The sequence below is a fragment of the Trichomycterus rosablanca genome, chromosome 24 (genome assembly GCF_030014385.1).
Source record: "Trichomycterus rosablanca isolate fTriRos1 chromosome 24, fTriRos1.hap1, whole genome shotgun sequence".
Lineage (NCBI taxonomy): Eukaryota > Metazoa > Chordata > Actinopteri > Siluriformes > Trichomycteridae > Trichomycterus > Trichomycterus rosablanca.
Genome location: NC_086011.1, coordinates 1,707,768 through 1,734,434, shown reverse-complemented (window position 1 = coordinate 1,734,434; position 26,667 = coordinate 1,707,768). Strand labels below are relative to the sequence as shown.

The 26,667-nt window shown below is 43.3% G+C and overlaps 1 protein-coding gene across 6 annotated transcripts in view; it reads right to left on the bottom strand.

Annotated features, from left to right (window-relative positions):
• The window catches only part of LOC134302105 (growth/differentiation factor 11-like), a 30,531-nt gene extending 6,382 nt beyond the window's left edge, over window positions 1-24,149 (bottom strand). Inside the window, exons 1-2 of one of the 6 annotated variants that reach the window (XM_062987141.1) lie at window positions 23,673-24,149; window positions 23,579-23,630 (exon numbers count right to left, since the gene is read on the bottom strand). In XM_062987141.1, coding sequence (XP_062843211.1) covers window positions 23,579-23,630; window positions 23,673-24,149 — 529 coding nt within the window. Of the gene's footprint in view, window positions 1-23,578 lie in introns of all 6 variants that reach the window. The other 5 variants (XM_062987142.1, XM_062987143.1, XM_062987145.1 and 2 more) reach the window with 5 other exon arrangements.
• Between the last annotated feature and the right edge of the window lie 2,518 nt (window positions 24,150-26,667).

Below are 26,667 nucleotides of genomic sequence, written 5' to 3'. Positions count from 1 at the left end.
TGCACACCTGCGTTTCAGTCTGACTAACCACGGTCGAGCGAGCTTTCTGTCAGTGAACTTAGAGGCTGCCGTGCAAGAAAGACGATCCTGATGCCCATAGTGAGATAAAGCTTGCTTGACTGTGGACGCTGTCGCCTGCGCTCTAGCAGACCTGATACTCCAGAGCCCTGACCGTAACTATATTGAACATGTTTCAGGATGAACTGGAATGCAATCGCCAGCCAACGTCAGTGCACGACTGAGGACTAAATGGGCACAAATCCCTACAGACACACTACAGAATCTTGTGAGAAGCCTTCAGAAAGAGTGAAGTGGGAAATCCAGACTCGTGGTTAGTTGTGGTGTCCATATACTTTAGGCCATATAGTGTATTTATTGTTAGGGTTTAGATCCTAAAAGATTTTTATTCTTCACACAAAAAGCCGCGCAAAATAAAACGGTCATCTGTCGGGGCAAAAAGTGCTGCAGAACCCCCCCACCCCGCCCCTCCCCGAAAAGAAGGGCGTGGTCGAATTTACATATATATCTATATTTTGTTAATGGCGAATGCAAATGCGCCGTTCGGAGGGAAGTGTGTGCCGGACAGAATGAATGTGACTCGAGGGGATCCACGTGAACCCGGGAAATTAATCATCCTGACATGTTAACGACTCCTCTAATAAGACAGGGGCCCAGCGCCACTCACGCGGCACGCTGGCCCCGCGCGCTCTTTGTTCGGCCCTCGGGTCCCAGGAGGAACGGACCTGGCGAATGGGGGAGGGAGGACGGGGGGTCGGGGGCAGCTTTCTGTTTCTAACGTTAGAGACCCTCGAGTTTGGGTGTAGGGGAAAACACGGGGACGAGCAGGAGCCTCAGGGTCCAGAACACGGGGACAAGAAGCAGCCTGGGGGTCCAGAACAACAAACACAAGGGCCACAAACACGAAGATGAGCAGAAGCCTGGGGGTCCAGAACACAAACACAGTGGTCAGCGGAAACCTCAGGGACCAGAACACAAACACAGCGGTCAGCGAAAACCTGTGGGTCCAGAACACAAACATGGGGGTGAGCAGGAACCTGAGGGTCCAGAACACAAACTAATAATACTAATAATAATACTGACAATGAAATAATAATAATGAATAATTTTAATAATAATAATGACAATGATAATGATAATAATGATTTAAATAATAATAATAATAAAAGTAAATAATAATAATAATAATGATTTAAATATTAATAATAATGATAATACTAAATAATGCTAATAATACTACTAATAATAATAATAGTAAGTAATAATGATTTTAATAATAATAATGATGAATTTATTAATAATAATACAATGATAATAATAATAATAATAATACAATGATAATAATAATAATAATAATAATAGTGATAATAATAATAATTAATGATAATAATAATAATAATAATAATGATAATAATAATAATAATAAGGTGAATATGAAGCAGCATTTCTATTTTTCTGAGATCAGAACAGCTGGTGTTGATTTGTTTCTCCTAAATATTGAAACTGACCAGAACTCTGCCCTCCCAGCCCTGCAGGTGGTCAGGTTTTCGTGTGTGTGTGTGTGTGTGTGTGTGTGTGTGTGTGTGTGTGTGTGTGTGTGTGTGTGTGTGTGTGTGTGTGTGTGTGTGTGTGTGTGTGTGTGTGTGTGGTGGGGGTGGCAGCTTCCTAACAGTTCAGGTTCTTCATCCATAAATGTAAAAGTTTGCCGCGGCTGCTCAGTTTTTACAGCGTGAAATTAGACGCTCCACAAAACAAACGTGCAGAAGGTCGTCTGATCGCGACTCATTTACGGGGTTTAAGTTTACAAATTACAAAAGTATTGGGACGCCCCTTTTAATGACCCCTTTTAATGAATTCATGTGTTTCAGCCACAGCACATCACTCACAGGTGCAAGAAATCAATGATATCAAGGGACACATATGCTCCCAACTTTGCAGCAACAGTTTAGGGAAGGTCCTCTCCTGTTCCAGCACAAATCCAGCTCCATAAAGACATTAAGAGAAAAACTGACCTCAGCTCCACTCAACAGCTCTGGGATGAACCGGAACACAGACATCAGTGCCCAGCCGTACAAACGCCGCCATCTTTTGATTAAATGAGCACAAATTCCCACACACATGCTCAAAAGTCCTGTGAGAAGCTTCTCAGAAGAGCGGCTGCTGTTCTAGCTGAACAGATCACACAAAGGGTCACTCTATTTTAATAGTATTGGTCAGATGTCCAGGTCTTTTACCCCAAGTTTACCCCGAAATAAAATGTTCCCACTCCACCTTAAGACAGTCATTCAGTTAATTCATTTATTGACTGATTGATTAATGTATTGATTGACTGATTGACTGATTGATTATTTATTTATGGTCAATTACACAAATGAATACACTCTCAGTACTTGTTGGGTCATACACCTCAAATCAAAAGTATGTGGACACCTGACCACAAGCTTGTTAAACATCTCGTTCCAGAACCAGGTCCGCTCTGCTCTTCTGGGAGGGCTTTCCACAACATTCGGAGTGTGTCTGTGAGAATTTGTGCTCATTTAGCCAAAAGAATCCACATTTGTGAGTCAAACTGCAGCAGTTAGTGGAGGTCCATTGTTACGGACCACGCTTTGTGCACGGGTCCTTCCCTAAACTGTTCCTGAACAAATCTGGAAGCACGTCTTTTATTTTAGTGCGAGTGTGAGGTCTTTTATTTATTCGTGTTTTCCAGTTTGTTGTGCTTAGCACAGTTAGATTTTTGGCAGCACTCCTCGTTTACCAGCAGGAACCTTGGCCGCGCTCCAAATGTGCTTTTGGCGAGCGAGGGATCGGCACGGCTAATGCCCCCCGCGGCTGATGTTAAATGGAAGAGGAAGTGCGTGTTTCCGAACACTTAGCGTCTTTATTAATTTTTCATGCGTCTCCGTGACTCTGGATTATTTGTTCCGGCGTGGCGGCGGCTCTTAATGGCGGCGTGATTCAGCCGCGCTGAAGCTTTTCTTCGCCCCGTTCTAAAGCCCTGAATGGCAGCTTTAAAGCGGCGAGGCTCGTCGATCACGATCGGTTTCCTCCCTCCGTCACGCCCTCGTTTCCACAAAGTGCTTAATTAGTGAAAGGGGGCGAGTAATTATTTCCCTCATTAGCGAGCGCAGACATCTGTTCCAGCTCTTTAAAGCGGCTATAAAAGCGCCCACGATAAAAACCTCCATGTTCTCCCTTCAGGACGGGACGGGACGCTTGTTGCTCCACGTGGCTTAAAAAAGCTTTTTGGAACCGAAACTGAACCAAACGCGACAGGAACGTCTTCAGAACTTCAAACGGTTCTCAGTTCTGTTCGGTTCTCAATTCTGATCTGTTTGGTTCTCTGTTCTGTTCGTTTTTTGCTTCTGTTCAGTTCTCGGTTCTGTTCTTTTGATTTTCGGTTCTTTTTGGTTCTCAGTTTTGTTCGGTTCTTGTTCTGTTGTGTTCTGTTTAGTTCTCGCTTCTGTTCTGTTCGGTTCTCAGTTTTGTTCGGTTCTTGGTTTGGTTCTGTTCTGTTCTGTTCAGTTCTCTGTTGTCTTTTGTTCTTGGTTCTGTTCTGTTTTGTTTTCGGTTCTGTTCAGTTCTCACTTCTGTTTTGTTTGGTTCTTGGTTCTGTTCTGTTCTCGGTTCTGTTTGGTTCTCAGTTTTGTTCTGTTTTGTTCTTTTCGGTTCCTGGTTCTCTTCTGTTCGGTTCCTGGTTCTGTTTTGTTTGGTTCTTGTTCTGTTGTGTTCTGTTTAGTTCTCGCTTCTGTTCTGATTGGTTCTTGCTTCTGTTCTGTTTGGTTCTCAGTTTTGTTCGGTTCTTGGTTTGGTTCTGTTCTGTTCAGTTCTCGGTTGTGTTTTGTTCACGCTTCTGTTCTGTTTGGTTCTCAGTTTTGTTCGGTTCTTGGTTTGGTTCTGTTCTGTTCAGTTCTCGGTTGTGTTTTGTTCACGCTTCTGTTCTGTTTTGTTTTCGGTTCTGTTCGGTTCTCACTTCTGTTCTGTTTGGTTCTCACTTCTGTTCTGTTTGGTTATCGGTTCCGTTCTGTTCTCGGTTCTGTTTGGTTCTTTGTTCTCGGTTCTGTTTGGTTCTTTGTTCTCGGTTCTGTTTGGTTCTCGGTTGTTCTGTTTGGTTCTCGGTTGTTCTGTTTGGTTCTTGGTTCTGTTCTGTTTGGTTTTGTTCTGTTTTCGGTTCTCTTTTATTCGGTTCTTGGTTCTGTTCTGTTCGGTTCAATTATATATAAAATCAATTATATAAAGGAAATTACATGCTTCCAATTTTGCAGCAACAGTTTAGGGAAGGTCCTTTCCTATAAAGACATGAAGAAAAGCTCAGTTTAAAGAAACTCCAGCGTCCTGAACAGAGCCCTGATCTCAGCTTCACTCAGCAGCTCAGGGATGAACCGGAACATCAACATCAGCACCCAGCCACACACATGCTGTCATCTTTTCATTGAATGAGCACAAATTCCCACAGACACACGATACAGATCACTAGCAATTGTAAAAATCGACTCTGGACTCCCTAGAGCTGCTACATCTCATATTGTCAAAATCATTTCGGTCACATGACCTTAATGGGCTAAATGGACTCAATCCCCGCTGAAGGATTTTTGTGTGTACTGTGCGAGTGTTTTAACACACACGTTCCCCGACAGCTCTGACGCCTGTTAGGGGTTCGAACCGGGCGAGCGTGGGAAGACGACCGAGCTGGAGGAGGAGGAGGAGAGAGCGAGATTCCTGAGAGGCCTGGTGAAATTTTGCCCGGGGTATTAATGGACTTTCAGCTCTTTGAAAGTTTATTAGCCATAAAATTGACAGCGTGTTGTGCTAGCTCAACAGCCCCACTGTCCTGGCTCCTTTATTCCTGCTCCAACAAAACAGGCAGATGACACAAAAGAGTCCGCACACGTTTGCTCGAACCGACCCCCCTCCCCGTACCCTCCTGTCCCTTCTTTACTTTCCCCGCGACGGGAACGGTAGGAGAACGATCTCGGACGCAGGTGTTACCCGCCCGGCGTGCTTCTGTACGTTTAGCGGCGAGCTCCTCGTTGACTTGAGAGGACGGACGGCCGCGCTGTCTTTTCTGCGCTCGGCCCCCTTAACGTTTATGGTTCCTGCACCTTCAGGAAATGACCCTTTTATAGGGTCAACACTATAAAAGACTTGTGGCTCTTGTTTTTGAACGTGGGAGTGGTTGGTGGGTGGATGTTGGGTGAGCGTGTGTGTGTGTGTGTGCGCGCGAGTGTGTGTGTGTTTGACGTCTTAAGTGTTCGTTCTCTCCAGGAGGGGGGTTGTCGTGTTGTTTAATCTACTACCAGCTCTCTTTTTCGAGGCCAAAGAAAAAGACCTGAAGAGGTTAATTGGCTCCTCGTCAGCTATATCACATTGCTGTGAACTCCGTGACCCCTCCTGTCAATAGGGGGCTTTTTTCTCCACCCTGACCGTGTGTGTGTGTGTGTGTGTGTGTGTGTGTGTGTGTGTGTGTGTGTGTGTTGTGGTCGAACATGCACATGTTTTCCAACCCCGATTCCACTATTCAGATCGAATCAATAAAAATAATAATAATAAAAATACTCGATCGTATATTTCAGGATTGATTTGAGGTTTACGACTCTCTTCCCGACGTACGTCCGCCGGTCCGGATCCCGAGCGCGCTCCTGCGGTCCACCTCTGTGGCCGAAGCTCCTGCTCCAAAGTTGTACTGACCGACCCGAGTCCGGTGCCAGTCAGTCACAGAGCAAACGCAGCAGCATGAAGCTCTCTCGACTGTAAACACGACCCTACAGCCTCCGGTTTAGGATGGTTACAGTAATCAGAAGGTTGGTGGTTCTATCCATACTGTAGCCTATACTACAGAGTACTGTATAGAGTACTGTAAGGAATACAGTATGGAATATTGTATAGAGTACTATATGGAATACTGTATGGAAAATTGTATAGAGTACTATATGGAATACTGTATGGAATATTGTATAGAGTACTATATGGAATATTGTATGGAATATTGTATAGAGTACTATATGGAATATTGTATAGAGTACTATATGGAATACTGTATGGAATATTGTATAGAGTACTATATGGAATACTGTATGGAATATTGTATAGAGTACTATATGGAATATTGTATGGAATATTGTATGGAATATTGTATGGAATATTGTATAGAGTACTATATGGAATATTGTATAGAGTACTATATGGAATACTGTATGGAATATTGTATAGAGTACTATATGGAATATTGTATGGAATATTGTATAGAGTACTATATGGAATATTGTATAGAGTACTGTATGGAATATTGTATAGAGTACTATATGGAATATTGTATGGAATATTGTATGGAATATTGTATGGAATATTGTATAGAGTACTATATGGAATATTGTATAGAGTACTATATGGAATACTGTATGGAATATTGTATAGAGTACTATATGGAATATTGTATGGAATATTGTATAGAGTACTATATGGAATATTGTATAGAGTACTGTATGGAATATTGTATAGAGTACTATATGGAATACTGTATGGAATATTGTATAGAGTACTATATGGAATATTGTATAGAGTACTATATGAAATACTGTATGGAATATTGTATAGAGTACTATATGGAATATTGTATGGAATATTGTATAGAGTACTATATGGAATATTGTATAGAGTACTATATGGAATATTGTATGGAATATTGTATAGAGTACTATATGGAATATTGTATAGAGTACTGTATGGAATATTGTATAGAGTACTATATGGAATATTGTATAGAGTACTATATGAAATACTGTATGGAATATTGTATAGAGTACTATATGAAATACTGTATGGAATATTGTATAGAGTACTATATGGAATATTGTATAGAGTACTATATGGAATATTGTATAGAGTACTATATGGAATACTGTATGGAATATTGTATAGAGTACTATATGGAATATTGTATAGAGTACTATATGGAATACTGTATGGAATATTGTATAGAGTACTATATGGAATACTGTATGGAATATTGTATAGAGTACTATATGGAATACTGTATGGAATATTGTATAGAGTACTATATGGAATACTGTATGGAATATTGTATAGAGTACTATATGGAAAAGTGTATGGAGTACTGTATGTGATACTCTATGGAATACTGTATGGAATATTGTATGAAGTATGGTATTCAGTACTGTATGGAATACTATATGGCTTTTGGTATGGAATATTGTATGGAATACTGTGATCCTATGCCCCCCACACAATAGTTCTGATGTTTATTGTGGATTGTTTGTGGATTTTTGTGTCATTAGAACAGCCTGAAATCTCTTTTATTTATTTATTTATTTATTTGTAACTCATTAGTAATTAATAATCAAAAGTTGCAGCGGGATCACTACTGCTGGGATCCAGGGTTTGAATCCCCAGTGGTGCTATCAGCCAGTCGGGCATCTACATTCAGACACGATTGACCATCTCTGAGGCATGATGGGAGGGTGGCCGAGGCCCCGTGAAGAACTGTGTTACTGCATTGTGCCCTGTGATTTGGGGTAAACCGGACCCACCGCGACCCTGACCCAGTGAAATGAAATGAGAAGTCCGTCACTGTTTGAAGTTTTACTCAGGTCAGGGGGTCTGAATAACTGAGAGGCGCGGTGGAGGAAGCCAGCGGTTGTTAGAGGGGGGCACTGATGAGGGAGGAAGGCCTGGTTTAGATACGTTAGACAGGTGACAAATGAGGGCTCCACGGGGTCAGCGACCCCCGCCAGGCTCGCACCGAACATCAAAAGTAGAAAATAATAATAAATCCTGAACCGACGCGCTGTGATTTAATCCTGAATCACACGAGCGGCTGAAGGCAGGTGCTCCACACACTCGCGCTCTCGGACCCTCGCCGCTTTACGCAGCTTGTGTCGGACGTAACGCGGCGCTAATCAATCAAAATCCGCTAATCAATCAAGATCCGGGCCTGAACGCCGCAGCTCAGCTCGATTCTGACGCCGCTGACCTGTATCGATTCATTATCGCATCACAGAAGCACTCGAGCTACGATGCACGGCCAAAAGTATCCAGACACCTTTTGCTAGATCTGTAACAGGCAGGTTGTAGCCTTGTGGTTAGGGTACTGGACTAGTAATCAGAAGGTCACTGGTTCAATCCTCACCACTGACAGGTTGCTGCTGTTGGGCCCTTGAGCAATGCCCTTAACCCTCAATTACAGTCGCTTTTCTGACAAGGCTTCTGAAGTATGTCTGTGGGAATTTAGTCAAAACATGACATCATTTGTACGGCTGGGCGCTGATGGTTGGTGTTCCGGTTCGTCCCAGAGCTGTTGAGTGGGGCTGAGGTCAGGACCGAGCTTGTCTTCATGTCTTTATAGAGCTCGCTCATGCTGGAACAGGAAAGGACCTTCCCTAAACTATTATTTTCTTTATGTAATTGGCTACACAATTGGTGTCCCAATACTTTTGTCCATTTTTTGTACAAGTGCAGTTTTGCAGTTTGACCATGAGCTTGTTGGACGTCCCTCTCCTGACTGCGGAAATTTGAGCCCATTTAGTGGCCTAGTGGTTAAGGTACTGGACTAGTAATCCAAAGGTCGCTGTTCAAGCCTCACCACTGCCAGGCTGCCACTGTTGGGCCCTTAACACTCAGCTGCTTAAACTGTGTACTGTTACAGTACTGTAAGTCACTTTGGATAAAAGCGTCTGCTAAATGCCACGACCTAAAACGTTAGAAAAACGCAGCGACGCGTGCCCTCAATAATCCGTAACGCGATTTGTGCATCCGTGCTCAGAAAAGCTCGGGTTTATTAACGACATAAATCCCGCTAGAATCTGAGCATGTGCAGCAAGGCAACGAAACTCGAACCCACTGAACCCTCTAAAAATAAACGCATCCGGTCGTGCAGCTCGGTGCCCACCGGCGGGAGAATCTCGCGCGTACAGAGCAGATCAGAACCGCATTTGAAGTTTATTTCCGAGGAACGGCGAGGCGTTCGAGGCTCCCGTGGGACGCGCTCGTGACGCCACAGGCGGGAAGCGCGCGCTCCTTCTGCTAATCATGAGGAACGGAGGAGAGAAAACGTGATGAATGCTGGGAAGATAAAACTAGTAAAAGCTGGTAAACGTTAAATAAGTTAACGACGTGTTATCTGGCCAAATCAAGTCACGTCGACTGCTTGACTAGACGAATGCTGATGACACAAAATAGACATAAATCGCTAGTGTACTTTCTCCAACCGTGTAAACATCCTAATCTGTGCGCACTTTATACACACATACACATCATTTATTTATTTTACTTATTTTTGCAATCTATACCTCAGCTGTACTGGTTTCACTCACTCACTCACTGTCTTAACCACTTATCCAATCAGGGTCGAGGGGTGCTGGAGCCTATCCCAGCTTTTCAATGTGCGCAAGGCACACAGAAACACCCTGGATGGGGCGCCAGTCCATCGCAGGGCAAACACACACACACACATACACACACACACACACACACATTCACCTACAGGGCAATTTAGTGTCTCCAATTAACCTGACTGCACGTCTTTGTACTGTCGGAGGAAACCGGAGCTCCCGGAGGAAACCCAAGGAGACACGGGGAGAACATGCAAACTCTGCACAGAAAGGACCCGGACCGCCCCGCCTGGGGATCGAACCCAGGACCTTCTTGCTGTGAGCCTTGTCGGCTGTGAGCCAAGCCGCTTCGTACACTTTGCACAAATGCAATTTTGACTACGTGGACACAAACACACACACTCCAAAATCTTGGAGATGCCTACCAGAAGATGAGATTTAGAAAGAGATGTCCAACAAGCTCGTGTTCAGACGTCCACATTCTTTTGGCCATAAAGTGTAGCCATAGCGAACAAAATCTGCAATCCAGCTATAATGTTGCTGCATTTTTCCAGATTGGGAGGTATAGAAGAATCTGTAATGGCATCTAGATTGCTGGCAGTGAGGAAGCTCCTGGAACAGAGGTGGCTCAGAATCTTCCCTGCCAGAACATTAAAGCTCGACAGAAGTTTGCAGGAGCAGGAGCTGTTTTCCCTACATGGCAACCTTTAGACCCATACCCATGTAAAGCTTGCTTGACCGTGGACAGTTTTACGATGTGCATTGCAACATGCAGCAACACTGCATTTAGCAATCTGCTAGTTCAGAGTTCCGGGAACTTGTGTACAGTGAAGTGGAGAATGTAAATGGACGGGGCGGTGATGGTCAAACTGAGCATTGGATATGACAACAAGTCAGTTAGGACCATCGCTAAGCTACGACTGGTTGGAGCCTCGGACTGGTCGGCAGCCACACATGGATGTGAAGCCTGGACGCTGAATAAAGAGGAATAAAACTGAGGAAGATGACAACCACTGAGCGAGTGTACGAGACGTCCAGAACACAAACAGAGCGAAATCAGGACTGTGGTGGCAGCATGGCATCTAATATCCAAATCTCACTGTATCCGGATTCTTATGGAGCAGAGGGAGGCGCTGTTTCCGCCGGCAAGGTGGAGAGGGCTGCGTCTCAAACCGCACACTATTTAATATCGGGAAAAGTGCAAAAAGTGAAAAGTGAGCTACACACACACACACACACACAGGTGTTTTAGCCACGCCCATTCCAAAGCTCAAACCGCAATCCCATGGAACACCTTTGTAATGAACTGGAACTGTTCTGCGATACCTCAGTACCTGGCCTCACAAGTGCTTGTTTGACCGAAAGGGCACAAATTCCCACAGACACGCTCCAATATGTGTTAATAATTCCATATAAATTCCTGACTTGGAATGGGACGTCCAACGAGCTAATCTTTGGGTTTTAGCCACGCTGGGGTTGTTGTTGTTTTTTTTTGCGGTCACCCACCTCCACACTTCCCTTAAGGTTTAGCTAAGACGTACGCGCTTTTCAATATTGTGGATTTATTTCGTTTCAGCTCGGCGTCTGATCACGCATCACTTCATGCTTCTGATCTGCAGATCCGCTAGCTGTGCTTCACGTGGGAGGAACAGATGCTCGCTATCATGCAAATGCTTTAGGAAATAACCGGGTGTCGAAGCGAGTCACGTTTCACGGCCACACACACACACACACACACACACACACACAGATCGTTATTGATTGCATGAATAATCCGGCGTATAATAACTTCCTCATTGTTGTACGCCGGGCCAGTACAATGGTGACGAGGCGCGATGAGGATCTGCGCAATCTGCCACCACAATCTGCACTTCAACTTACTAAAGCTGTAACTCATCACGCGGTTTGCACCTGGCACCTCTGACTCCCTCTGAATTACGCTGCGTTGAAAACATAAAGAAACGCAAACACACAAGCTGCCGTGACTACGTATACAGAGTTCCGGACTGGAGGTAAAACGTGATAAATGTTGTTTTTAAGTAATTTAATGAATTTAATAATTAATAAAGTCGTTTGGAACGATGAGACGTGGCGTTAGAAGCGTGTGGAACAGAGTACGGGAATTAAAACACCCAGTATAATAATCTGCTGTTCCTACACGTTTTTAATTGCAGTTTTTATGCAGCTTCTCTTTCATCTTCAAAGCCTGTACGTGCCGATACGACCGGGTTGCCAGATACGACTTCACAATATTTATATATTTTATTTACAGACTTCCTTACAAACCAGGACCAACTATAAGAATTTATTCAATGACAAACTCATGAATTTAGAAACTTGCAGAGCTAAGATACTTTATTATATAATGTTATGTTCACTATATGAACAAAAGTATTGGGACACCCCTTCTAATGATCAAATCCACATATTTCAGCCACAGCAGTTGCTAGCATGAGAATAAATCACTTATATAAAGTAGTAAACAGACTTCTCGCCGCAAGACTTCCCACTATGTCTGTGGGAATTTGTGCCCATTCAGTCAAAAGATGACATAATCTGTACGGCTGGGCGCTGATTGTTGGTGTTCCGGTTCATCCCAGAGCTGTTGAGTAGGACTGAGGTTTATGTTCTGGGTTAATGTGGAACACTGAGGCTGGCGGGAGGCTGGTGCACGTGTCCTGCAGTGGTGTTACGTGTGCAGTGTGTGTTTATTTGATTTAAAAAGATGCAAATAAATAAAATCTACAGCCAGACGACCGCGCCCTTCACTCGAGCGGAACACGGCATCTGTTAGGCGGCCTCGATCGCCCTGATGAATATGTAACGCAGGGCGCTTTCACTCGGACCGCTCGTTACATTCCGCCTCCACGCAACGCGCACCACTCGTAATCCACCGAGGTTTGGTTCGCCTTAGTTTATGTACGGATATGTGGCCTCGCTGCGGGCTCGCTGGCTCACCATCTACATTCCAGTTCATCCCAAACCTGTTTAATTGGGTTGAGGTTGTGGGACCTGCGCAGCCCACTTGAGTTCCACAGGCTTTTTAAAATGATTCTTTCTTGGTTGATTCTGTAATGATTCTGTCTAGTTTAATTCTGGAATGATTCTTCCTTGGTTAAATCTCGAATGATTCTTTCTTGGTTGATTCTTTTAGGTTGGTTCTTGAAAGATTCTGTCTAAGTAGACTCTGAAATGAGTGAGTCTTGGTTAAAATTTGAATACTTATTCCTCTGCTGATTCTTGATTGATTTTTTCTGGGTTGATTTTTGAATGATTCTTTCTAGGTTCATTCTTAAATGATTCTTTCTTGGTTGAATCTTGAATGATTCTTTCTAAGTAGATTACTAAATGATTCATTCTTGGTTTAATCTTGAATGATTAGGTTGATTTTTGAATGATTCTTTCTAGTTTGATTCTTGGTTGAGTCTTTTTAGCTTCATTCTGGAATGATTCTTCTTGGTTGATTCTTAAATGATTCTTTCTAGTTTGATTCTTAAATGATTCCTGGTTGATTCTTGGTCGAGTCTTTGTTGATTGAAGTTGCATAAATTTAACAAATGATGCTCAACTGTGTTGCCAAAAGTATGTGGACACCTGACCATGACCTCACTGCACAGGTTAATGTGGAGTTGTTCGCCCCTGCTTCCTTGCAGGTTAGTTTAGTCACAGGAGTTTGAAGTGTGTCTAAGGGAATTCGTCCCCATTCTGTTTAAAGCGCGTTCAGTGGGGTCGAGGTCTGGAAAATGGAGCTCTACTCGGGTCGCTGGAGTTTCCCTTCACTGCCAACGTGTCAAATAATATTTTTATGGTCCAGCTTAGCGTTCAAACTGTCGGCGTGAAGTTGTAAACGAAGCACGTCCTGGAATTTGTAAAGCTGCTTAGAGAAAATGTCTGTTGTAAAAAACGCTACACAAATAAATCTGACTTGACTTTATTTAATTGATTTTATTAACCGGTTTGTTACTGGTGTGTCTAAAATGCCCCGACTCTATAATTATAAGGGTGTCCACATACTTCTGGCCATACAGTGCATTCTCACATGCACAGCAGCAGATGGGATTCGAGCGGGAAGCCTTTGGCGTTTGAACGGAGCCCTAACCGCGGGCTCATGTTATATTCGGACACGTGCGCTCGTTTGTGCAGGCGGCGCGGGTTTTACAAGGTGGTAAAGCGTTAGTGGTGCCATATGTGCCCGCTCTTTTCTTTAGAGTGTGCATCATTAGCGGGCGCGCAGCAAAAAAAAGTGCTGAATTTACACCTACAGGCTTCAGCTGGACACAAACGAGCTCTGCTTTAAAACACACTGGTCCATAAACTTATAGACCCCCCCCAAACTCCCGTCGCTGTAGCACACCTATGGCACCCTGCCATTACGTTCACTTGCTAAACGTCTGTGAACTCCAGTGGCCTGCACGGAGCTCCGAACTCGACCCCACTGAACACATTTGGGCTGAATTAGATGCTTCACAATCTTGTCGAAAGCTTTTGCAGAAGAGTGTAGCCTGTTATTGTTGCAAAAAGGATCCAGAGCTCCGGATTAATGCCCATATCTTTGGTGTCCACTTACTTTTGGTCATATTGTGCATTTGCTTGGCAAACTTGACGATCGGTTTGTTGGACCGTTAACGTGGGATTACTCTTTTTTGCAACCCTAACAGTCTCCGCTCTTCTGTAAAGACTTCCCACACAGACCTTTGGAGGGTCAGGCTTTATTTAATGATTCATTCTTGGTTGATTCTTATTTGATTCTTGAATTATCCTTTTTTTTAATGATTCTTAAATGATTCATTCTTGGTTGAATCTTAAATGATTCTTTTTGGTTTATTCTTAAGTGATTCTGTCTAGGTTTATTCTAGAATGATTTTTCCTTGATTGATTCTTGAATTCTTTCTAGGTTGATTCTTTCTTATTTGATTCCTGAATGATCCTTTCTTGAATTATTCGTTCTTGGTTGATTCTTAAATGATTCTTTTAGGTTGTTTCTTGATTGATTTTTTTTGGCTGGATCTTGAATGATTCTTTCTAAGTAGATTCCTAAATTCTGTCTTGGTTGAATCCTGAATGATTCACTCGTGGTTGATTCTTTAATGGTTATGTCTAGGTTCATTTTTAAATGTTTCTTTCTTGGTTGATTCTTTCTTATTTGATTCTTGAATGATCCTTTCTTGAATGATTTGTTCTTGGTTAAATCTCGAATTGTTCTTTCTTGGTTGATTCTTAAATGATTCTTTTAGGTTGGTTCTTGAATTATTCTTTCTAAGTAGACTCTTAAATGAGTGAGTCTTGGTTGAAATTTGAATACTTATTCATCTGCTGATTCTTGATTGATTCTTTCTGGGTTGATTTTTGAATGATTCTTTCTTGGTTAAATCTTCAATAATTCTTTCTAAGTAGATTACTAAATGATTCTTTCTTGGTTGAATCTTGAATGATTAGGTTGATTTTTGAATGATTCGTTCTAGTTTGATTCTTGGTTGAGTCTTTGTTGGTTGATTCTGACACCTGTTAGCAACGAGTGTGGCTAAAACGCCTAAGATCAATAATCAGGAGGGTGTCCACATACTTTTGGCCATGTAGTGTATAAGGCCTTCTTGGGTTTTTTTTCCAGAAGTGGAGGAAGCAGGAGGGTGGTGTGGAGGGTTCGAGATGAACGATGTTACTAATGAACAGTTTGATTCAGCTGAAAATCATTTTCTGTTTGTTTTGTTCGAGCTGGATTTGTTTCTTCGACGTGACTCAACAGCGTTTGTTTTAGTTGTTACGATGCGCGTGTGGTTTCTGTTTTATTTTTTTAATCAGTAACGTTTCTGTCCTGTGTCAGAGGGAAGAAGAAACAGAAGAAAGACTTTTCATTTTTAATAAACGAGGGTTTATGTCAAATAACAAGCAGCGTTTAAACTGCTGTTCATTATTCTGAGACGTGAACTGGGTGACAATCGAGCCTGAGTTTGGTGAGGGAGGGGGGCACACAAACCCCAGCTTTGTTCACGTCCAGGCCCTCCCAAAAAAAAAGAAAGAAAGAAAGAGGAGAAAAAAAACGGGATTATTTGCTCGGCTTTTCGTTCGCCTTGTGCGGAATACATTACGTGTGTAAATGTTGTTGAACCCCCGGCGATTCTTGGCGGAAAGGTCACCCACTCCCCCTCGACCCTGACTCTGTTCTCTCAGGGCTTTTGTGTGAGAGTGTGTGAGTGTGAGTGTGTGTGTTAGTGTGTGTGTTAGTGTGTGTGTGTGTGTGTGTGTGTGTTAGTGTGTGTGTGAGTGTGTGGAACCCCCCTCCCTCCCCGATCTGTGCCTATAAAGTTCGCATTTAAAAGGCGAGTGTGCTGCTGAGGGGCCAAACAATAGCATCTTTTTGGACACACTTTTTCTCACTGCCCGGGTTGCCAGATTGACATCCGATTTTTGCGCAGTTGGTTGAGAGGAGCCTGGCGTAACCTTGGGCTCAAAGTGTTGCTCACTGTCCGGCTTTAAAGCTCAGATTAAAACGTACGTCTTTAAGTGGTGTTTTTATTCTTCTACTTACTGAAGGATTTTCTCTCTCTTTTTTGTAAAGTGACCTTGGGTATGAGAAAGAAGATATATACATATTAAAGTTTATTATTAATTTTATTATTTAAATATTATCATTATTATCACTACCATCATCATTATTATTATTATCATATTTATAATCATTGTCATTATTAATATATTATTATTAACACTTCTATTGTTATTATGGTTATTATTATTATTAACACAATTATTATTATAAGCACTATTATTATTACAACTATTATTATTATAATAATTTATAATCATTATTAAAATTATTATTATTATTATTAACACTTCTATTGTTATTATAGTTATTATTATTATTACAATTATTATTATTAAAATTATTATTATAAGCACTTTTATTATTAAAACTATTATTATTATTATTATTAACACAATTATTATTAAAACTATTATTATTATATAAAATTATTATTATTATTATTATTAACACAATTATTATTAAAACTATTATTATTATTATTATTATTATTAACACAATTATTATTATTATAAGCACTTTTATTATTAAAACTATTATTATTATTAACACAATTATTATTAAAACTATTATTATTATATAAAATTATTATTATTATTATTATTATTATTAACACAATTATTATTAAAACTATTATTATTATTATTATTATTATTATTATTAACACAATTATTATTATTATAAGCACTTTTATTATTAAGCTATTATTATTATTAACACAATTATTATTATAAGCACTATTATTATTAAAATTATTATTATTGTTATTATTAACACAGTTTTTATTATAAGCACTTTTATTATTAAAACTATTATTATTATTAACACAATTATTATTATAAGCACTATTATTATTAAAACTATTATTATTATTATTATTATTGTTATGTAGGAGCTTTACATAGAAAAAAATAATTATTCATAATAAAACACAACAACATTTAATAATCGTTTGTTAGGAATACGTCTGTTGAAATGAAAAAGCACAAATAAAATATCATTTGTTCATGACAGTTTTAACCTGGATTATCAGAAGATCTAAGCTAGTGTTACTGATTTGATCTGCACCACGTTCCCTGACGTGAGGGGCAGTAATTAAACTAAACGAGCTCTCGGTTACTCAGCAGATTAACAGTGTGACTGAGGGGCTCAGGATTGGCGGGAGGCAGCGCTGGTTCTGTACTGGAACACGACATTCTGCAAACACACACATCAGACATGTAGCACTACAGACTGTAAAGTGTCTGATCTTTAATCAGGGTTTCAGCCACAGGTGTAATAAATCAATATATGCTTCCAACGTTGCAGCAACAGTTTAGGGAAGGTTCTTTTCTGTTCCAGCACAAAGCATACTTTATAAAGAAACTCCAGTGTCCTGCACTCAACAGCTCTGGGATGAACCGGAACAACATCAGCATCAGCACCGGACCATACAAACACTGTCATCTTTTGAAAGAATGGGCACAAATTCCCACACACACACATACCTCAAAGTCTTGTGAGAAGCTTCTCAGAAGAGCGGCTGTCGTTTCAGATCACACAGAGCTCACTCTGTTTTAATACAGTTTGTTTTTGAAATATGATGAAGCTCATGGTCAGGTGTCCAAATACTTTTTGTGTGTATGGTCTGGTGCATCACTGAGCCAAATGAATAAATCTACCCTAAAAAATACACAATACTTTTTGTGTCCTCTCGTCCCATCACACGTTCATCACGTGTCGACGAAGAACAACCTGCTGCAGATGCATCTTAAAATGCGATTTCGGTGCGATCTGCACTTTATAATGACATCCTGTCATGTGATCACTCTGCAGATTTCCGTATTTTTCCTTATTTCATTTTTTACAGAACCGTTTTCAACTCTTTTCATTGACCTGGCAACCCGAGGGAGCGAGTTCAGGTCTCCTTTCGGAAGGACTCGCTCGATCCCAGCTGCTCGGACAGTGGGAGTCATTTTTCTTCGGTGAAACATCCAAACCGGCGGTGTGGAGGATCCTCCCTGATAAAACGGAACCATGTGACGTGGAACCGCAGCGGTCCGGACCCCCAGACTGCCGGGTCCACGGAGCATCCGAGGCCGCGAGCCACCCGTGCTTAATTCGGGGGCATCTGCTGCCAGGTTTTAAATTACATTATCATTATTGATTTACGAGTCCCTCTCCACCCTCCTTCCCCAAAAACCTGTGACGGCGATTCGGCGTGGAGCGAGGGCGCCCAATCTTCCCGACCCGCCCGTGAATCTTCAGAAGTACCAATGTGGCGGCGGTAAAGGGCACCACGCCGTGCCTCAGGCCTGCCATATGCTCGCTCATAAGTATGCGATTAAAAAAAAACAGCTGAGAAAGTTCAACCGTGATCTGACCTCTCCGAGAGTCCGGGATGAGAACCCAGCTCACACAGGCCAGGAAGGGGGGGCTCGCCATAGATCACAGTTTCCATTACAAGCGAACGGAAACTTTTAACTGCGACTCTCTGTGGCTCTCTAATGTCAAATGACTCTTATATGGTCAAAAGTATCTGGACACCCTTTCTAGCCATTCAGCTCAGTGTGTTCCTGCCACGCCCACCTCACCTCCACTCAACACCATCAGGCTGCATCGGAACGTCAAATGTAAGAGCTGAATGTACACACACACTCCCAAATCCTGTAGAAAGCCTATCTAGAGGAGCGGAGACTGTTAGAGCCACCACCAGGGCACAGGTCCATACTAATAAGATTCCCGAGCAGCTCTTGGTCCTCTGTGCCATCGTTGTGATTACAACAGAACATCAAACCGAGCACGCCGAGGTCGCCGGTGGGTGGGCGTATTGAGGAATGTAAACAGCTCGCAACGGTGCTTTGATCGTACTGTTTCATTGTTCGGTTTCGTTATGTTCTCCGGATGACAGCAACCTGCACTCACCTCTGATCACCATCTGTATGGAATTTGGCATGTTCTTTCAGTTCCAGTTGAGTGAGTGAGTGTCCATGCACTTCTAACTTGTGGTCAGTACACATGAATGAATTAATGTACATTAACTTTATCCAAAATGACATACAGTGCTGTAACAGTATACAGTCATGAGTATACAGCAATTGAGGGTTAAGAGCCTTGCTCAAGGGCCCAATATTGGCAACCTGGCAGTGGTGGTTCAGTACCTTAAACCCTAGGTTACAACTGCCTACAATAAATAAATGAATGAATGACGTGTTCTCCAGATTTTTCTCACATGTTTAAATGAACCACGTTCTGACCGAGTCTTTAGCAGGACAGGCACAGAGATCTGTGGACGTTTCTGTCGTCACCGTGTTGGTATCATTCATTTCTCAGAACCCCAGAAGTTCTGATTCACTGGTGTAGAACTGTAGGGCAGCTGTAGCCTAGTGGTTAAGGTACTGGACTAGTAATCAAAATGTAAATGCCGTAAATGTAGTACTGAACAGAACGAAGCAAATGCAAATGTGGACTCATAACACGAAAGAAAGGACAGCTCCAAAATTATTGCCACTTATTTTAAACTTTCGAGTTTTTCTGAACTATAAAGCGGACATGCATGACTTTTACTGGGGTATGAATATGAGGCAACACAGAAAATATAACTGACTAACGTCCCTCCTACATTAAGCACCACTGAGAAACTAGATAATAGATTCATAAATCAGGCAGTGAGAAACCAAAGCATCTATTATTTTTCTTTTGGCTGCTCCCGTATTTAGTGGTCAAACACAGCAGATCATGGCACAGTTCTTACGCCGGATGCCCTTCCTGACACAACCCTCCTTTTTATCCGGGCTTGGGACCTGCACTGAGAGGGCACTGACAAATGCACCTCCCAATGACTAGGCTGTTTCAGCCGATAGCACCGAACCCCGGATCCCCAGATCTCAGCGGTGCTGGGTAACAGACTTTACCTGAGCGCTGGTATGTGCTAAAGTATGTACATGCTGCACCATAACAAGAGCGAGGAAGATAAACAGAGAGGCAAAAATCCTCAACAACAACAATTAAGAGATTTATAAAAGCTGATAGGATAGTACTGGTACGCTGACCGGAACAATTTAAAGGTCAGACAGGAAGTAAACAAAGCTCTGGTATAAAGACGAGGCTGCTTATACAGAGAAGAACTGAATCCCTGTGATTACGTATCAGGATGGGAGGATTTGTGCTGTTTTTGTGTTGTTTTAGGATACACAGCATCATGGACTCTGTCAAGCACCAAGAGATTAAAAATAAAAATCGGTCTTATTTAAGAAGCCAAAGCTGTGTTGGTACCACCACACACACACTGCCATGATACACTCATACACGCATCACACACACTGCCATGGTACACTCATACACGCATCACACACACTGCCATGATACACTCATACAAGCATCACACACACTGCCATGGTACACTTGTACCAAAACACACACTACTGTTATACACTCATACCAACACCCCCCCCCCCCCCACACACACACACGCACTACCATTATACACTCATATCAAGACACACACTACCAACATACACTCACACCAGCACAACACACACACTGCCATGATACACTCATGCCAACACCACACACCCTCAATGATACACTCGTACCAGCAATACACACATATTACCACACACCTATACCACACAAAACACACACGACCAAGATACACAACCATGATATATTTGTCCCAGGACCATACACACTACCATGTCACACCAGTACCAGAATTACACACACACACACTACTATCATACACTTGTCCCTGGCAATACACACATATGACCACGTTATACCAGCAACACACCCAGTAACGTGATTATCACACACTTATACCACACACACTACCAAGATACACTCGCACACACAACCATGATATATATATACACACTACCATGTTACACCTATACCAGAACTACACACACACTCACTACTATGGTACACTTCTACCAACACCACACACACACTGCCATGTCACACCAGTACCAGAATTACACACACACACACACACACACACACACACACACGCACTACAATCATACACTTGTCCCTGGCAATACACACATATGACCGCGTTATACCAGCAACACACCCGGTAACACACACTTATACCACACAACACACACACTACCAAGATACACTCACACACACACAACCATGGTGTATTTGTCTCAGGACCATACACACTACCATGTTACACCTATACCAGAACTACACACACACTCACTACTATGATACACTTCTACCAACACCACACACACACTGCCATGTCACACTAGTACCAGAATTACACACACACACACTACCATGTTACACCAATACCAGAACTACACACACACTCACTACTATGGTACACTTCTACCAACACCACACACACACTACCATGTCACACCAGTACCAGAATTACACACACACACACTACTATCATACACTTGTCCCTGGCAATACACACATATGACCACGTTATACCAGCAACACACCCAGTAACATGATTATCACACACTTATACCACACACACTACCAAGGTACAGTGTATCACAAAAGTGAGTACACCCCTCACATTTCTGCAGATATTTAAGTATATCTTTTCATGGGACAACACTGACAAAATGACACTTTGACACAATGAAAAGTAGTCTGTGTGCAGCTTATATAACAGTGTAAATGTATTCTTCCCTCAAAATATCTCAATATACAGCCATTAATGTCTAAACCACCGGCAACAAAAGTGAGTACACCCCTAAGAGACTACACCCCTAAATGTCCAAATTGAGCACTGCTTGTCATTTTCCCTCCAAAATGTCATGTGACTTGTTAGGGTTACTAGGTCTCAGGTGTGCATAGGGAGCAGGTGTGTTCAATTTAGTAGTACAGCTCTCACACTCTCTCATACTGGTCACTGAAAGTTCCAACATGGCACCTCATGGCAAAGAACTCTCTGAGGATCTTAAAAGATGAATTGTTGCGCTACATGAAGATGGCCAAGGCTACAAGAAGATTGCCAACACCCTGAAACTGAGCTGCAGCACAGTGACCAAGATCATCCAGCGTTTTAAAAGAGCAGGGTCCACTCAGAACAGACCTCGCGTTGGTCGTCCAAAGAAGCTGAGTGCACGTGCTCAGCGTCACATCCAACTGCTGTCTTTGAAAGATAGGCGCAGAAGTGCTGTCAGCATTGCTGCAGAGATTGAAAAGGTGGGGGGTCAGCCTGTCAGTGCTCAGACCATACGCCGCACACTACATCAAATTGGTCTGCATGGCTGTCACCCCAGAAGGAAGCCTCTTCTGAAGTCTCTACACAAGAAAGCCCGCAAACAGTTTGCTGAAGACATGTCAACAAAGGACATGGATTACTGGAACTATGTCCTATGGTCTGATGAGACCAAGATTAATTTGTTTGGTTCAGATGGTCTCAAGCATGTGTGGCGGCAATCAGGTGAGGAGTACAAAGATAAGTGTGTCATGCCTACAGTCAAGCATGGTGGTGGGAATGCCATGGTCTGGGGCTGCATGAGTGCAGCAGGTGTTGGGGAGTTACATTTCATTGAGGGACACATGAACTCCAATATGTACTGTGAAATACTGAAGCAGAGCATGATCCCCTCCCTCCGGAAACTGGGTCGCAGGGCAGTGTTCCAGCATGATAATGACCCCAAACACACCTCTAAGACGACCACTGCTTTATTGAAGAGGCTGAGGGTAAAGGTGATGGACTGGCCAAGCATGTCTCCAGACCTAAACCCAATAGAACATCTTTGGGGCATCCTCAAGCGGAAGGTGGAGGAGCGCAAAGTCTCGAATATCCGCCAGCTCCGTGATGTCGTCATGGAGGAGTGGAAAAGCATTCCAGTGGCAACCTGTGAAGCTCTGGTAAACTCCATGCCCAGGAGAGTTAAGGCAGTTCTGGGAAATAATGGTGGCCACACAAAATATTGACACTTCAGGAACTTTCACTAAGGGGTGTACTCACTTTTGTTGCCGGTGGTTTAGACATTAATGCCTGTATATTGAGTTATTTTGAGGGAAGAATAAATTTACACTGTTATATAAGCTGCACACAGACTACTTTTCATTGTGTCAAAGTGTCATTTTGTCAGTGTTGTCCCATGAAAAGATATACTTAAATATCTGCAGAAATGTGAGGGGTGTACTCACTTTTGTGATACACTGTACACTCGCACACACACAACCATGATATATATATACACACTACCATGTTACACCTATACCAGAACTACACGCACACTCACTACTATGATACACTTCTACCAACACCACACACACACACTACCATGTCACACCAGTACCAGAATTACACACACACACACTACTATCATACACTTGTCCCTGGCAATACACACATATGACCACGTTATACCAGCAACACACCCAGTAACGTGATTATCACCCACTTATACCACACAACACACACACTATTAAGATACACTCGCACACACACAACCATGATATATTTGTTCCAGGACCATACACACTACCATGTTACACCTATACCAGAACTACACACACACACACACACTAGCATCAATCATCACTACATACTATTTAACGTCAGTGTCAAGGGGGCTATTGTTCCTAGCAACAGGTGAACCACAGTCAGCAGCCGCGTGCCTAAAGCGCACACCTGTACGGTAGGTGGGACCAAATCTGCGCATGCACAAAAGTTAGAGAAAGTCGTGCCACTCACGCTCGGATGCCATGGCGATGACGGACTCCGTGGTGGCGTGGTACTCGTCCTGCTCGGAGGTGAACAGGTCCAGGTCGCCGGCCAGCCCCCCCACACCGCCGGCTCCGTCCCGCTGGAAGTCGTGCTGGTCGATGAGGCGCTGCAGGGGGGGCGCGCGCGGCAGCAGCTGCTCGGCCACCGCGCGGCTGATGTTGGGCGCGTGCTTCAGGCGCAGCTTGCTCAGGATCTGCGACTTGATGGTCTCGAGGCGCAGCGCGCGACTCTGCTCGCGCCACGCGCACGCCGAGCACTGGCGCGCGCTCTTGCCGGTGTGCTCCGCGTGCTCGTCCCGCTCGTCATCCTCGTCCATCACCTCCTCCTCCTCCTCCTCCTCCTCGTCCTCCTCCTCGTCGTGCATCACCGACAGCAGGGACACCGAGGAGGAGGACGGCGACGAGGACGAGGGCAGCACGGGCACGCCGGGCACCTCGGTGGACGCCGGTGCCCGCGCGTGAAGCTCGGGTTCGTCGCTGCCGCACAGCTCCAAACCCACGAGCACCGTCAGGAAGAGCCAAAAGTTTGCGCTCGCCATTCCGAACCCCCCGAAACAACTGCGCCGGTTCTCTGGTGCAAAGTTTGTCAAGTGTAAAAAAAAAAAAAAAAAAAATCCTCCGAACGGCGCAGAAATCAGACGATCTTCTGCCGCACCGCGAGTTCCATAACAGGCTCGTGTGCACAGATGCAAGAGCAACCGAGCCGCAAAGCAAAGTGGTGCATCCACAAATCCCAGATGATAAACAAAACCACCCCGCAAACAAAGCTGCTCCCTCCGCTACAGGCAGTGATGGATTAACCGAGCTGATGTGCTGGGTGGAAGCTCTCCGCTGATCTGTGTGAAGGTTGTAGGTCCAAACCGGCTCGGTGGAGGAGCGTGGAGGCGCTTTTATAGAAGCTCAGCTGGTGTCGTCATGGCCCTCGATTGGCTGCGGGGCCAAACAAAGGCCTTTCAGGATCAGGATGGACACTTAAGTCGAGAGAGAGAGAGAGAGAGAGATGAGAGAGATGAGAGAGAGAGAGAGAGAGAGATGACAAGAAAATCAGTCAGATGTTTGAGAAGAAATAGCTTGAACAGTAGCAGCGATTTGTTCAAATTAAAACCAGAAAGAAACGAACCCACATTCTTCAATGCACTACATGAACGACACATATACAAATGTTCAGGTTTAGGTTTTCATTTCTTCTGTTTTGCAAGCGTCCAGAGCTTTGCCGTCATCTTTCGTGCTTCGTTTCAGTAACAGACAGATCTGGACTGCAGGCGGGTCAGACTAGCACCCTTAGCAAACTCCACCGATTCCACAACCACACTGTTGTTTGTTTGTTTGTTTATTAGGATTTTAACGTCATGTTTTACACTTTTGGTTACATTCATGACAGAAAGTTCACAAGTTTTAATATCAAACACAGTCATGGACAATTTAATATCTCCAGTTCACCTCACTTGCACGTCTTTGGACTGTGGGAGGAAACCGGAGCGCCCGGAGGAAACCCACGCGAACACGGGGAGAACATGCACGGGGAGAACTCCACACAGAAAGGACCCGGACCGCCCCACCTGGGGATCGAACCCTGGACCTTTTTGCTGTGAGGCGACAGTGCTACCCACTTAGCCACCGTGCCGCCTGCCACGCTGTTGTGACCCGTGCAGGATTTGAAACTGTTAACCGTCGTGCTAAACGGCTAGAAGTACACACAGAGAACATGGGCAAGGATCGAACCCAGGACTCCAGATCCCGTGCTGTCATGTGACACCCACACTAGCACTTGCACCACCATGCTCGCTATATAGAAACATTTTCACTATGGAATTTTGTCACTGAGGCTGAAAAACAGCCAGTTCTTCTATAATATGAAGTTTAGGCAGATAAATCTGAATTTTCTACTTTTACATACTTTTCCTCACGTTTAGTCATTTCCACTTCCCTATTACAGTTACCTTAGCGCGTATGGAGGCTGTGGAAGCTGGAATCTTCTCCTCAACATGACACCCACACTATATGGACAAAAGTATCAACACGCCCCTTCTAATCCTCATGAATTCACGTGTCAGTTATATAAATCAATTATATAAAGGAAATGATATACCTCCAACTTTGCAGGAACAGTTTAGGGAAGGCCCTTCCTGTTCCAGCATGAGCAGGCTCTATAAAGACATAAAGAAACTTCAGTGTCCTGCACAGAGCCCTGAACTCAGATCCACTCAACAGCTCTGGGATGAACCCACACATGCTATATTATTTTGGTTCTAAACGGGCACAAATTCCCACAGACACACTTTAAAGTCTTGTGAGAAGATCAGTGGATGTTCCGGTTCATCCCAGAGCTGTTGAGTGGGGCTGAGGTCAGGGCTCTGTGCAGGACACTGGAACTTTTTTTCATGTCTTTATAGAGTTCGCTCATGCTGGAACAGGAAGAAGCCATCCCTAAACTGTTGCTGCAAAGTCAGAGGCAAAAGTATATAGACACTCCACCTTGTGAGCTTGCTGGACCTCCCATTCCAAAACCATGGGCATTAGTTATATTAATTATAACATTCGTCACTCTTGTGATGAAACTTTTCACACAATTCTGGAGTGTTACTGTGAGAATTTGTGCCAGCCTTGTTTCTTGGGAGATTTGCATGTTCTTCTCACGTCTGCATGCATTTAAGTACTCCAAATATAGCAGTGGTGATTCGATTTGCTGTCTCTAGATTTGAGGTGTGTACACACAAGTCAGTGTTCCTGGGTTTCCGGGTAGAGTCAGACCCACTGCAACCCTGACCAGGATAAAGTTGTTTGTGAAAATAAATATAAATGAATGACTGAATGATAAACACTATACACCTCCTATACAACCCTGTACACCCCATACACCCTTATACACCCCCATATATCCTTATACAACCCTATACACCCCCATATACCCCTGTACACCCACATATACCACTAAACACCTCCACACACCCGTTTACCCCCATACACCCCTGTACACCCCCATACACCCTCATATACCCCTATACACCCCATATACCACTATACACGCTCATATACTTTTATTATATACCTTTTTAT